This window comes from Ammospiza caudacuta, chromosome 24 (genome assembly GCF_027887145.1).
Source record: "Ammospiza caudacuta isolate bAmmCau1 chromosome 24, bAmmCau1.pri, whole genome shotgun sequence".
NCBI lineage: Eukaryota > Metazoa > Chordata > Aves > Passeriformes > Passerellidae > Ammospiza > Ammospiza caudacuta.
In genome coordinates this window covers 3,948,100-3,962,734 of record NC_080616.1, presented here as the reverse complement: position 1 = coordinate 3,962,734, position 14,635 = coordinate 3,948,100, and the positions used below count along the sequence as shown (strand labels likewise).

The window sequence follows — 14,635 nt, the reverse complement described above, 5'->3', positions numbered from 1 at the left end:
GGACAGAGAGTCCAAGATAAAGCGTTTGTTATCATTCCTTCTAATTCTATTATTAGCTAGCCTTCTGATGAAATCCTTTCTTCTGTTCTTTTAGTGTAGTTTTCATATAATATATATCATAAAATAATAAATCAAGCCTTCTGAAACATGGAGCTAGATCCTCATCTCTTCCCTCATCCTAAAACCCCTGTGAACACGGTCACAGTGTCCCACCCAGGGACCATTCCCTGCTGGCAAGGGGGACAAGGCTTCCTCAGGGTTCATTTTCTCTCTTTGTGGTGTTTTTGAGTGCTTAATACAGAGGGAAAGTTTGGTGATGGAGAAGAAGCCCAACTCTGCCACTCAGCAGTTTGAGAACAGAGGTGTTTTCCTGGTTTCAGGAATCCAGCCCTCCCTGTGGAGCAAGGATGATGTGATCCACTGGCTGCGATGGGCTGAGAGGGAATATTCCCTGCGGCCCACTGAGCAGAGCAGGTTTGAAATGAATGGCAAAGCCTTGTGCATCCTCACCAAGGAGGACTTCAGACACCGAGCTCCCAGCTCAGGTGAGACCCAGGGGCTTGTGAGCACCTTCACAGCACAAGGTGGGGATCCAGGCACTCTTGTGGCTGCATCAAAGCCAGTGAAGTCCAGGGAGTGCAGCACTGGGCAGTAGGAGCTCAGGTCTCTGCTTGTTCATTGTCTTTCCATCATGCAAAATACACATGGTGCACATTCCAGGAAGCCACAGAAACTTTAAAAATATTACAATGGTCAAGTTAATGGGTAACTTAAAAAACAGATAAAGTTTATTTTCTATTTAATTTTCTCTAATGTGTCGCTAGCACTATAGGTGTTTGATCCTGTTGTTTACTCTGAAAGGCTCTTTGTTACTTGATACCTTGAAATAAGATATCCATGGGGTATTAAGTTTGAAATGAACAGCAAAGCCTTGTGCACCCTCACCAAGGAGGATTTCAGACACCAAGCTCCCAGCTCAGGTTGGACCCAGGGGTTTGTGAGCACCATCCCAGCACAGGGAGTGCTCTGCTGAGAGGGCTCAGTGGGTCCCAGCAGAGCAGGTTTTGAGCTGGAGATGAGGACAGCTCTTCCTTTCCCTGGTCCATCTGAACTGCAAATACTTTGGTGTGATGGAGAGAGACGGGGAGACTAACTTGGTGATCAGAATCCCATTTTATTGTGGGATACAAACACTTACGTACTACTTCAGGGAGACTAGTAATGTGTCCTGCAATGATTAGGTTAAAATCACATACACAAACTTATGCAAATAACAACATCTCCTGCTTGCAGAGTTTAATGGGATTTTCTTTCTTCAGGTCTAATTTTCAAAGTTGCATTTGCTTTTGCCAAGGCATCCTGTTATCAAATCTCTTTTGTTAACCAGGTCCAAAGTCCATGCTCTGTCTTGTGTCCCCCAACATTCCAACACTTTGGGATGGGGAATAACCCACACTCTGTAGTTCAGAATCTCAGCAACATAATTCAAACCATTATTCAAAGGCATCTGAGCAGAGTTTCCCTCCCTGCAGGGGACGTGCTGTATGAAATCCTCCAGTTCATTAAAACTCAGAGAAGAGCTCTGGTGTGCAGCCCCTTGCTGAACTCACCCTTCAGGAAAGCCAGGAGCACAGAGGAAGGTATGATGGGGGAAAAATACCCTGGGAGGGCAGCAGTGTCCAGCAGGCAGAACCTGCCTGGTTGCACACACCTGGGGCTTGGAGCTCAGCCTGCTGAAACCATCCCACACCCATGAGAGAGGCACCCAGGCCCAGCAAAGCCCAGGCCAGCTGGGGAGTTTGTAGTGATGCAGCAGCTCAGAACAGTGCTGTGGGGTCTGTGGCAAACTGGCAATGCTGTGACTTCCCTCAGAAACCTGCCTGCAGGTTGAGATTTGGGTCAGGGAGGGTCAAAGCCAGGCAGAGGCACAGCCCTGCTGGAGATCAGTCCTGCAGCATGGAAAGGGCTGAGGAGCTGGGCTGAGCTTACACAGAGATGCTGGGTCAGGGGGTGGGGTGGGGACAGGGCCCAGGTGAGGTTGGTGGGGGGCAGTGAGGCTTCTTCATGTCCTTGAGGGGGCCAGGTTGGAGTTAGGGTGGGTTGGATTGGTGTCAGAAGGTGGATGTGTGTGGAGGTGGATCCGGGGGCACTTCCCTGGGCTCTTTACTGGTTCCTATGCAATGTAAATAACATATTGCATCCCCACAACAATTTACCAGGGGGTGCCTCTGCTCTGGGGCATTTTCCTCTACCAGTTTTTCTTCATCTGACCCTTACCCTACCTGACATCTCCTCTAACCCCCCTGGACTTTGTGCTGCTCCAGCCTCTGGAAAATCCCAGGCTTTCCTCAGCATCCTCCTCCTCTGTGGGCTGATCCCACCTGAAAACCACCCCAGGCTGTCCCTCCCCTCCTGTTTCAGGGCTGTGCAAAGTCTGGGACTCTAATGAACCACAGGGTGATTATTAGGGGTTTATTTTATTAGGGTTTTTTTTTTGCAGGTGCAGACTGCAGTGCTGAGGCTGCCCCAGCTGTTTCCTCGTGGCTGGGCTGTGCAGAGCAGCCCCTGTTCCACAGCCACAGGCAGCCACTGAACCTCTCCCACCACAGCTCAGAGAGTCCAGCTGCCATCTGCTCCTTCCCTGCTACCCTGTCGGCCCCAGTGGATGGGAAAATTGCAGGTAATTATGAATTTATAGCCTTGTTCCTTGGGGAAATGAGATGGTGCTTTGTCCTGTCTGCCCATCTGTCTCCTTTCCCCTCACTCCGTGCTTTTCCACCTCATTTTCCCCACCTGAAAAATTGTAATTGCTCTGAGATCTCACAGTAAAAGTCCTGTGCCTGAGCTCTGTGCTCTTCTCATATTTATTGTGTTGCCCTGATTTTTAAAGTTTTTCTAAGCCTTCTGATGTTTACATTTTTATAACATTCTCACACTCTTTACATAAATAACTTACTGTTTTGCATTTTTTTATGGAGGACTAAAAATTTACAAACTGTTGGTTTGTCCAGTGTCATTGGAGAGGTGGCACTGTCACTTTTAGCAATCTATAAATGTTAGAGTCAGCAATTAAAAACTCTGTTTTCACCTTGGAAGAGCTGCGTGTCTGTGGCATGTTATTTAGTGACAATTGTCTTAGTGACAGTGACTGTAGTGACAATTGTCATCTCAGAATCTCTGCAGGTCACAGTGACCCCAAGATGCATTAGAAAGTCTCTTTTCCTAGCCTGGCAGTTGAAGGAGTCAGACCTCTTCTATTCTCCTTCTCAAGGTTGTTTATTGTTTCTGATCTATAAAATTCTTTCTCTGACCCACCAGGGTCTGTCTTGCAGGTCAGCTTGAGGCATACTGGTGTTATCTTTTTATACTAAAAACTATGTGTACATTATTTACAGTAACTTCCCAATACCTATCACCTATGTTAGACAGTGAGCTTCTACCTTAAACCAATCCAAAAATGCCAACATCACCCAGAAGATGGAGGCCAAGAAGAAGAAGAAGGAGAAAGGCTGGACATGCCCAGATTCCTCCATCTTGCCCCCTGAACCCACATGCTAAAACACCCCAAAAATCTATTTTTCACCTTGATGTCACTATAGGACATGAAACAACACAAGCTCACACACTGCTGCTCTCAAGGTGAGAAGAAAAGGGAAGTTTATTTCCTGGCTCTAACATTTATAGTTTTCTAAAAGAGACAGTGGATTGGAGGGTGGCAGTGCCACCTCTCCAATGACACTGGACAAACCAACAGTCCATCAAATTTCTCTTCTATAAAAGAATGCAAATCAATAAGTTATTTATAGAAAATATGTGAGAAAGTTTGCTATAAGAATGTGAACATCAGAAGGCTTTGAAATTCTTAAAAAATCAGGGCAACACCCTGTGACCAACTATTATTCTACTTAAACTCTCTTGGCTTGTAATTCTTCATATAAAGCTTGGTAATTGTTTTTTCCAAGGGCTAAACCAAAGGCACAGGGGTCTTGGGCTCTGTGCCAGGGTCTCTGAGCCCCTTGGGCAGGGGCTGGAGCCCTCCAGGGCAGCCAGAGGGATTTCCTGGGTCTCGGGTTTCTGGTTGTTAATTGCTGCCCTGAGATGTGCAGGATGTCTCTGTTTTGGCCCGCACATCCAAAGAACGAGTCAGAGCTCTTCAGTTTTCGGTCTTGATGTTGTTTGTTAATTCTTATCTATAAAATTTTCTTTCTGCCCAGCCGAGATCTGCTCAGCAGGGCAGCCACAGGCACTCTGTGTTGTCTTTTTATACTACAAACTACATATAACATATTTACACTTAATTCCCAATACCCATCACCTATGTTAGACAGTGCACTTCTCCTCTAAACCAATGCCAAAGTGCCACCATCACTGCAGGAAATGGAGAACAAGAAGAAGAAGAAGAAGAAAGGCTGGACACGCCCAAGTTCCTCCATCTTGTCCCCATAACCCCCATACCAAAAATCCTAAAATCTACATTTTCACCCTGTGATCATTTTATTATTATACTGTTTAAAGTTCAGTGACTTTCAGGTCCTCATACAAAGCTGGCAACTTGCTCCAGGGGTCACAATCAAATCCCCAGGTGCTCTGGGCTGTGTGCTCTGAGCCTCCAGCGGGGTCCTGGGGAACTCTGGACACCCAGAGGGATGCACTGAGTTCCACACCTGGGTTCGGACATTGTTGCTCTAAATGTGCAATAGTGCTGCTGGGGCAGGCTGGCAGGGTGGCAGCTCTGTGCCCAGCAGCTGCCCCTGCTCAGACTGCAGGCTGCTCTGGGAGTACGTGTACCAGCTGCTGGCCGACCGCCGCTACGAGCCCTACATCAGGTGGGAGGACAGGGAGGCCAAGGTGTTCCGCGTCGTCAACCCCAACGGGCTGGCCCAGCTCTGGGGCAACCACAAGGTGAGTGCACCTGACAGGGAGTTCGGCATCCCTGAGAAGGAGTTTGGCATCCCTGCATGTCCCTTTCATGAGCTGCTCCCTAGAGATCATGGCCCAGGCCTGGGGAGGGGGACATGGGGGGCGTAGGGTTAATGTCGGGATCTCTAGCAGGTCAGAGTGACCCCGAGAAAAGTTGGAAAGTCTCTTTTCCCTGCCCAGTGATTGAAGAAGGAGTCAGAACTCTCAGTTCTCGGTCTCAAGGTTGTTTATTGTATCTTATCTGTAAAATTGTTTTCTCCTGCCCAGGTCTGTCCAGCAGGACAGTTCCAGGCACTCTGCCTGCCCCCAGGGCAGTGTTATGTCTTTATACTAAAAACTACATGTACAATATTTACAATTACTTTCCAATACCTATCACCTGTGTTAGACAGTGAGCTTCTACTCTAAACCAATCTGTAAGTGCCAACATCACAGCAGAAGATGGAGGCCAAGAAGAAGAAGGGGATTTGCTGGACACACCCAGTTCCCTCCATCTTGCCTCCTGAACCCCCATACCAGAAACCCTAAAATCTACTTTTCCACCCTGTGATAACTTCACTATTATTCTACCTAAACTGTTGTGGCTTGCAGATCTTCATACAAGGTTGGTAATTTGCTCCACGGGTCATAATCAAACCCACAGGTGTTTTGGGCTCTGTGCCAGGGTCTCTGAGCCCCCTGGCAGGGTCTGGGCTGCTCAGGACAGCCAGAGGGATGTCCTGGCTCCTGACAGGTTAGTGGGAGATGCCAGCCTGGTGGTTAAAGTGGGACTTTCTCACCTCTTGGAAAGGAAACCATGAAGCCAGTCTGGGGTAGGGACCCACACTACAGACCCACAGTGCCCCAAACCTCCTCAAATGTCCCATGTGTGGCCCTGCTGCACACAGAACCAGAGCAAGACTTGTGGCTCTGGGTTTTTTGCTCAACACCCCACAATCCTTCTCTCCTTCCAGAACCGGATGAACATGACCTATGAGAAGATGTCACGAGCTCTCAGACACTACTACAAACTCAACATCATCAAGAAGGAGCCAGGGCAGAAGCTGTTGTTCAGGTGAGGTGAAGCAGAGCAGGGAAATGGCATGGATGGGGCACGGGAAGGCGATGAGCTCCAGATGTTGGCAGCTGCTTCATCCAGCAGCATCCTCCCCTGCACACACCCCAGTGGGTTTGTCCAGGCTCTGTCCTGTGCCAGCTGGGACCTCAGGGCTTCCTGGGATCCTCAGCAAAGCCCAGGGATGGCAAATCCCCTCTGAGCTCCAGAGCTCAGCTGATCACAGACTCATGGAAGGGTTTGGGTTGGAAGAAACCTCAAAGTTCATCTCATTCCACCCCTGCCATGCACCTTCCACTCTCCCAAGTTGCTCCAAGCCCCATCCAACCTGTCCTTGTTGAGGGCAAAGGCTCCAGCATTTACAGCCTGGTTTGGGGCTGGGTTTGGACATGCCCTTAAAGTCACCACAAAAATCTATTTCAGGTTTTTGAAGACTCCTGGGGAGGCTGTGCATGAGAAATCCAGCAAACTGGAGCAGCTGGAGAATGAGGACCATGAAGATTTGAAGGAGGACCCAGTGGAGGTTTCAGCACAGTAAATCTTTGGAGGCCTCACTTGAGAGCATCACAGGGACCCTTGTGCTTTGCTGGCAGTGTTGGTGTCTCCTGCCTCTCCTGCACAGAAGGCCACAGAGCTGGCCTGGATTTCAAAGCCTGATGTGAGCCAAACTGGGCCATCTCTGGGGTTTTGTTAGCAAAGAACACCCAGAAGGTGCCCCCAGCCCAAAGCACAGGGGGATGTGTGGGCTGCTCCTCTGCTGGCTCCTCTCCTGCTCTTTGGAAGGAAATGTGATATTTTTGCTGTGAAATTTTGATGCTTGTCTTTAAGGTCCAAACCTGTGGAAAGGATCCCTCTGTTCTCCCAGGGAGATGAGCAGAGCAGGAGTTTGGGCAGTGGGAGCTGTGCCAGCTGTGAGTGAGGGCACATTGCAAACTTGGTGCATGCTGCAATCTCTGCTCCTGTGAGGCTGCTCCTGGGACTGAGGTCAGGATTGGGCTGAAACACCTGCCTGGATCAGGCCTGGCTGCAGCTCCATGGTTGCCCATAGCTGGTATTCACTTTAACTCCTTTCTCTCCAGGTAACGACTTCTGTAATTAATTTTGTGATTAAATAATGTGACAAGAAACAAAGCCAGTAACAAATATGACCCCACCCATGGTCAGATATGTGATTATTTGTTTTGAGTTTGAAGCAGGAATACCTGAAGTGAACAGAGTGTCTGTATGTGAGTGTGTGAAAACAGAAAATACCCACTACTATTTTCACTTTGCTTTCCATAGAGGAAATAAAATGCTGTGACTGTAAGGGTGAAAATCTCACTTCTTGCTGAAGGTCTGAAATCGGGAAATCCAAGCTTTCCTCGTGTAAAACCAGCTCCTGTGGGCACCCACATCTCCTCCCCAACATCTTTTGGCAGCTGCTAAGGCAGAGGCCACCAGTCTGAGCTGCTCAGCAGGGTGAGCATAGCACAAAACATGTGGTTGCACCATGAGGTTTCCACCAAAACTGTTTACTGCCAACCTGAAAGTACAATTCCTTTGGCTGTAACTGGTCTTGGTCCTGCAGAACTACTGCACACCTGCAGCCTGAGATGCTGTGTGGGCAGTAGCCAGTAAGAGACAGTGGTGGGATGGGTGGTGGCTGGATGGCAAAGCTTCAGCAGGGCAACATCTCTGGAAATATTTCACTTCCAGAAAAAATCACCGGCTCGGTGTCAGAACAGAGGGGCTTGAGAATCTGAGTGATGGAGGAGGAGGAAATGAGGAGCTCCAGTGGGGAAATGAGTGTGAGGGCACAGCCTGGGGGAGATCCTGGCTGGGAAGGGAGGGAAGGGAGGCACAGTCCCTGCTGAGAGAGGGGCTGAATGTTCCCAGCACCCACCCAGCTGCAGCTGGGGATGCTCCACAGCAGGGAGGGGCAGTGAAGCACCCAAACCTCATCCTTCCCTCCCCAAAGGATGCTTTTTGTCCCAAGGAAGAGACAAACCAACTCTTTCTCGGGGTGAAATCCTTCAGCTTTGGTGGGAGAGCAGATCTCCTTCCTTGGGAGCTGTAACATCCAGGCCCTGTGCTGCTCCTGGGATAGGCACCCATGGGTGCATTTTTCCTCATCTCCTCTTTCCCCTTCACTTTCTTGCAACAGAACCAGCCCTGATGGCTCCTGAGATCCCTTCTCCACCTGTGTTTGGTTTGCTGGGGCAGGTGACAGTTGGTGGCCCTGGCTCTTGTGCTGTGCCCACAGGGAGTGTGTGGAGTGACCTCTCTTCTCCTGCTTTCCCATGATGACCAAAGATCACTCTGGGCTTGGCTGGGGATTTCCTTTCCTGGCTGGGAAGCTGCCAAAAGCCCTCAACCCTCCCTGTGCCTCCCTGAGCAGCTCCAGACGGGTTTTGTGGGGTGACAATCCAAGGGCACCTTTGCAGGGATGGGTTGGAATGAGTTGGAAAGCTCCTAGGAAGGTTTCATGTCCCTCCTGGAGCAATACCTGCCTTTCCCTGTGCCATACAGAGCAGGAGGGCTGTAAACCTGCAGCTTTCCTGGAACAGGAACCCATCCCTGTTAGTAAACAATGAAATAACCTTGCTTATGCCAGGGAGTTTGGTGTGGGGGTGTAGGGAGGGACAGCACACAGCTCTTGGTGACTTCTGGGGTTCAGGGGCTGTGAAACACAGACAGGTGCCTCATGTGGGCTTTCCCAGAGGTTTCCAGGGCTTCATTTCCTGGAGAACATCAGCCACCCTTCAGCAACCCCACACCTGCTGGTGTTTGGGGCAGGGCATTGCTCATTGCTCATCTGCTGGGGGAAACCAAAAACCACACCCAGGGCTGGAGGAAAAGAGGATTTGCTTTGGGGGCTGGTGCCCACCACCCTCTTGGATCAGAGGAACTGCAGAACTGCGCTGAGAGGTTTCCACTGAGGCCATGTGTTGGCTGGGGCAGGGAGCAGTGGCTGCCCTCAACAGCCCACCATGGTCCAGGTGTTCCCTTCCACACCCCACCATGGTCCAGGTGTTCTCTTCCACACCCCACCATGGTCCAGGTGTTTCTCTGAACACCCCACTATGGTCCAGGTGTTCCCTTCCACACCCCACCATGGTCCAGGTGTTTCTCTGAACACCCCACCATGGTCCAGGTGTTCCCTTCCACACCCCACCATGGTCCAGGTGTTCTCTTCCACATCCTGCCATGGTCCAGGTGTTCTCTTCCACACCCCACCATGGTCCAGGTGTTCCCTTCCACACCCCACCATGGTCCAGGTGTTCTCTTCCACATCCTGCCATGGCATGGTCCAGGTGTTCCCTTCCACATCGCACCATGGCTCAGGTGTTCCCCCCAACTCCCTGCCATGGTCTAGGTGATCCCAACACCCCACCATGCTCTAGGTGTTCCCTTCTACACCCTGCCATGCTCCAGATGTTCTCCTCAACACCCTGCCATGGTCCAGGTGTTCCCCTCCACACCCTGCCATGGTTCAGATTCTTCTCTCCACACCACCACCATGGATGAGATCTGCAGCTGCTGTGTTTTTGTGCCCAGGTTTCTGGTTGGTGGCTCGTGGCTGGTTGGTGGCTCATGTTTGGCTGTTGGCTCGAAGGGATCTTTGTGGTCACCATAAAACACAGTGTTCTCCTACACCAGGTTAGGCTGCCTGTGGCTTTGTCTGGCCAAGCCCAGAAGCCCCCAAAGGAGGTGATTCCCAGCCCCTCCAGACACCCATTTGAAGTTGTCCCAGCCTCCTGCACAGGAGTTTTCCTGATGTCCAATCTCAGCCTGTGTCTTCCCAAGGAATTCAGGTGCTTTGAGCCCTGAATTCTGAACCTGTTGTTGCCCTCTGCCCCTTGCAGCTCCATGTGGGGAATTCCTATTCCTCTCCCTTGGTTTTTTCCTGTTTTCTGAAGCAATTTCCGGCACAGAAGCCGCTTCTCCCCTGCTGTGCTCCCATGGCTTTGGTTCTGCTTTTGCCCCAGGGTCAGATGCCAAGCCCAGCACTGGTGCTCCCCCTCACTGCAGCATTTCCTGACAGCTTCCTCCTCTCTCCCAGCACTGATAAGAAAAGTGGATGAAAAGTTTGGGTGCAGATCTCTTGCCCCCACTCTGGTAATGGGATTTTGGTTTGTCTCAGCCTCCTGCATCTTTTTCTTGTGCCTCTCTCCCATTAGGTTTGAACATGTCCCAAATCCCAGGAGGGATCTGAGCTTGGGTAAAGGTCTCGGTCCTGAATCACATTTCAGGTGAAGATTTTTCCTGGAGTTTGGCTCTCCCATCTTCTGGCTGTGTCTGGAAGAGGCCGTACATCAGTTCTGATTCCCAGTGCAATCATGAACATGGATTGTGTTTGGACTCAGCCTTGGGGAATCTCCAGAAGAAAGATCTCCAAACTGGAGATGGCCAAACCGACCCCATGGCCAGAGTGGATGTGGCTTTTTGTTTTATGGAACAAAATAGATTGTGGAACTCCTCCTCACCCCCTGGAACCCACCTGCTTGTGGAAGGATGTGGACAAGAGCTGGGAAGCAGCCTGGAGGCTCCTCACCATTTATCAATAGGTGGGGATGCTGAAAATGCAGCCAGGTAATTCCTGATCTATACCAGACTCTGATTCAGCCCTGTGGGCTCAGGAGAAATGAAGGGACATGGTCTGGGTCTCTCCCAGCCACAGGAAATTACAGCACAGAGAGTTTATAGAAAGAGAAATAAACCAGTCCTGATTGCAAGCTGAACTCTGCATCAGGAAAAGGAAATTTTTATCCAGGAGACACAAAGCTGAACATCAATTCCAGCTGACAACAGGGCTGCTCCGGTGGAAACCTTCCCCAGGGGTTTTCCAAAGCCTGCGTGTCTGCCGCCCCATCCCTGCGAGCTGCAGTGCGGAATTTTGCCATCAGATGGCAAAGCAGCGATGGGGAATAGCGGGAATCACCTGCCGGAGGATCCACAGCCAGGGGAGGGGGAATTGGGGTGGCCAAACGGGGCTTTGGTGTCAGATTTGCTCGGTCTGGGTGCAGTTTGTGGGTGTTGGGCTGGGCAGGTCTGCCTGGTGGGAGATTTCCCATCCCTGGGTGAGGCTCAGTGGGATCCACGGGGGTGGGCAGGATCTGGGGCAAGAGCTGGTTCGTGTTTTAGGGTGGAAGCATGGGCAGTCTGAAGGAGCCCAGGGCAGGTTTCAGGGGTGTTTCAGGGGTGTTTCAGCCCAGCTGTGCTCAGGGTGGTTTATAGGGATGTTTCAGCCCAGCCATGTCCAGGGTGGGTTTGAGGGATATTTCAGCCCAGCCGTGCCCAGGGCAGTTTTTAGGATGTTTCAGCCCAGCTGTGCCCAGGGTGGTTTTTAGGGATATTTCAGCCCAGCTGTGCTCAGGGGCAGTTTTTAGGGATGTTTCAGCCCAGCTGGGCCCAGGGTGGTTTATAGGATATTTCAGCCCAGCCGTGCCCAGGATGGTTTTTAGGGATGTTTCAGCCCAGCTGGGTCCAGGATGGTTTTTAGGATGTTTCAGCCCAGCCATGTCCAGGGTGGGTTTTAGGGATATTTCAGCCCAGCCGTGCCCAGGGCAGTTTTTAGGATGTTTCAGCCCAGCTGTGCCCAGGGCAGTTTTTAGGGATGTTTCAGCCCAGCTGGGCCCAGGGTGGTTTATAGGATATTTCAGCCCAGCTGTGCCCAGGGCAGTTTTTAGGGATATTTCAGCCCAGCTGTGCCCAGGATGGTTTTTAGGGATGTTTCAGCCCAGCTGGGCCCAGGATGGTTTTTAGGATGTTTCAGCCCAGCTGTGCTCAGGGTGGTTTATAGGGATGTTTCAGCCCAGCCATGTCCAGGGTGGGTTTGAGGGATATTTCAGCCCAGCCGTGCCCAGGGCAGTTTTTAGGGATATTTCAGCCCAGCCGTGCCCAGGGCAGTTTTTAGGGATATTTCAGCCCAGCTGTGCCCAGGGCAATTTTTAGGGATATTTCAGCCCAGCTGTGCCCAGGGCAGTTTTTAGGGATGTTTCAGCCCAGCTGTGGCCAGAGTTGTGCAAGAGCCTGACATTGCCATGTCCCAAAGTGTCTGTGGCCCCTGGGAGCTCCAGGGATGTGAGGAGTGCACTCTGCTTCCTGCACCAAAACCCTGAGAAAGTTGAGACTTCCCCTCACAGACACAACCCAGAGGAGCCCATTTCGGGCATCACACCCAGTGCAAAACAACAAACCAAACAAAACCCAAAGGCAAACATCTGCCTGAGATAACTGGTGTCAAAGGGCAGTGCTTACACCAGGTGACAGGTGATTCCATGTTGTTTTGCTGCTACTTGTAATGAGGAAATTGCTTTCCCCTCCAGTGAAACTCACGCCCGTTGATCTGCACCACGAGGGTGGTGATAGCGGGGAAGCCTTGGCTGCTCTCCTACCTGAATGGCTGCTAAAAATAGGAGTGAACTCACCACCAGGGCATAAAAAGGCACCTCCCAGGAGAGCCTGGGATCCCTCAGCACCCGTGGCCCAGGAGCTCGGCTTGAGCTGTGTCCAAAGGAGCAGAAATAATGATGGAAAGGTAAAAGCCAAACCAGCAAATAACCAATGTTGTGATCAGGGTGCTGGAATCAACCAAAGTAGGATGGGGGTTGTGGGTTTGACGTGATTAAATTTAGCGGGATGGTTTTTTATTGAGGGTTTGGTGGGCTTTGGTGTTGGCTTGGATGAAGGGAGCTCATTTTCTGATCTCAAAAGCAGCTGAGGTGGGCTGGGTGGGTGTGCTGTGTGTTGTGGTGATGATTTTTGGGTCTGAGCAGAGGCTGATTCCCAACTCCAGGGTGCTTTGTACAGCCAAGTGTGCCAGATTTTGGTGCTGTTCAGAGGTGGAGAAGTCTGATTTGGGTCTGGTTCTCTGAAGGATAAAAATGGTTATGGAGGTAAAACCAGCATAAGGCACCATCCTGGCTCTCTGGTTTTCCAACAGGGGCATCTTTGGTTGAATTTTGCTTATAAAAGTAGAGAAAAAGGGTGGTGGGAAAGGCAGGGATTGGTGTTCTGAGCTCCTTTCCCAGCCCTGCACTGGTGGGAGCTCACAGAAGGGCTGTGTCATCACAAAGTGACCAAAGCCACCTGCAGGAGCCCACATCCCTCAGCCTCTCTGGGGGCTGGAATGATTTTTATCAGCCAATACTTTAAGAGGAAATACTCTAAATTTGGAGTTCGGCGGCTCACTGGGTGCTCCTGGGGTGTGGTTTTTCATGTTAGTGTGGGAACATGCTGCCATGGGATAATGGGGGGTGTCTGGGTGATGTCCTTGCTGGATAAAACCCCCCTGGGTGATGACCAGGCTGTCCTTTAGGCTATGCCCAGCCCATCTCCTCCCTCTGCACAGTTTCGGTTCCTTTACCAACGAGTCTGTGTTTATGAAACCCCATGTAGGCCATCTGCATCAGGAGCACCCAGATAATGGCCATAAAACTGACTGATCATTAACCAGGAGCATTAACGACCCCAGACACCCACAGCACCCTGCGTGCCAGCATGGGGGAGGTTCCCATCCAGCCCAGCCCGACTGGGAAGGGCAAAAACCAGACTGAAAATGTTGTTTTTCTCCACAGCAACACTCAGACTCCAGCTGAGGAGATGCCCCAGTGGGATATAGGGGGGCAGCCCTTGGGCAAGATCCTCTCTCTGGACAGGAGAGAGGCCAAGAAAGTGCTGGAGATTTATGTCAAGCGCTCACTGAGCTGCCATGAAAACTCACTGGTGGCCAAAAGAACCCTTCAGGAGAAGGACAGAGGGCAAGGGAGGAAAACAGACAGGCTACAACGGTCAGAAAGCGATTTCTGCACATACTCATGTGCCAAACCCAGCCCCAGGAAGGACCAGGAGGAGAGACTCAGAGCACCAGACCTGGAGGAGACTTTGGGTGATGACAACAAAACTCCCCAGGAGGTGCCTAAAGAGGGGCTGAAAGCCAAGAAGAAAAGCACAAAAAACTCTTCCCAGCGCTCAGGTTCAAAACCAGCCTGGCTGAAAGGTTTCCTAAATCTCTTCTTGAAGAAGAGCCCTGAGGAGCAGAAGGAAAACTCAGGGCAAAAAACAAAGGAGAAAGACACCAAAGCTCTTCAGGGCTCCAAACCAGAAGGAACCAAAAAACACAAAGTGGATTCCAGCACGTCCCCAGCGTTGGGCAGAGCCCTGAAGAAGAAGCCCAGCCTCAAGAAGGTTTTCTCCCTGAAGAAACACGGGGAGGAGGAGCCGGGATCCGGGCCCAAGAGCAAACGGCCCAGCTGCCTTCCCCTGCGGCACGTCCTGGGCCCAGCCCAGACAGGTGGGACCCCAGCCCAGCCCTGACCCACCCCTGCTGCCCCTGGGACCCCAGCCCAGCCCTGACCCATCCCAACCCTGACCCAGCCCAGCCCTGACCCACCCCTGCTTCCAGCAGGACCCTGCTGGGCTTCCCTGGGCAAAGCCATGGTGTTCAGTGCTGGTTTCTAACCCTTCCCAGGTTTTTGTGGGGCCTGGGATGGGTTTTGGAGACCCCAACCCCACCCTGCTGCCCCAGGAAGGGTCGTTCTGCCCCTGCTTTGAGCACAGTCACTCCAAGCTATGAGCAGTTATCAAGCATGAGCTTTCCTCCTCTGGCAACCAAGGGTCACGGTGGTTTAGTTAAAACCTGCATTTGAGACCTGAGATTAGATCCAAGCCACTCTAAGG

General features: G+C 51.2%; 1 protein-coding gene across 1 annotated transcript; it reads left to right on the top strand.

Annotated features, from left to right (window-relative positions):
* Positions 1-466: 466 nt before the first annotated feature.
* On the top strand, positions 467-7,199 carry ETV7 (ETS variant transcription factor 7). Its single transcript, XM_058819533.1, has 6 exons — positions 467-545; positions 1,533-1,700; positions 2,501-2,680; positions 4,760-4,902; positions 5,874-5,974; positions 6,398-7,199. The coding sequence occupies exons 1-6, from the start codon at positions 482-484 to the stop codon at positions 6,510-6,512; spliced, it is 771 nt and encodes a 256-aa protein (XP_058675516.1). The 5' UTR covers positions 467-481; the 3' UTR covers positions 6,513-7,199.
* Positions 7,200-14,635: the final 7,436 nt, after the last annotated feature.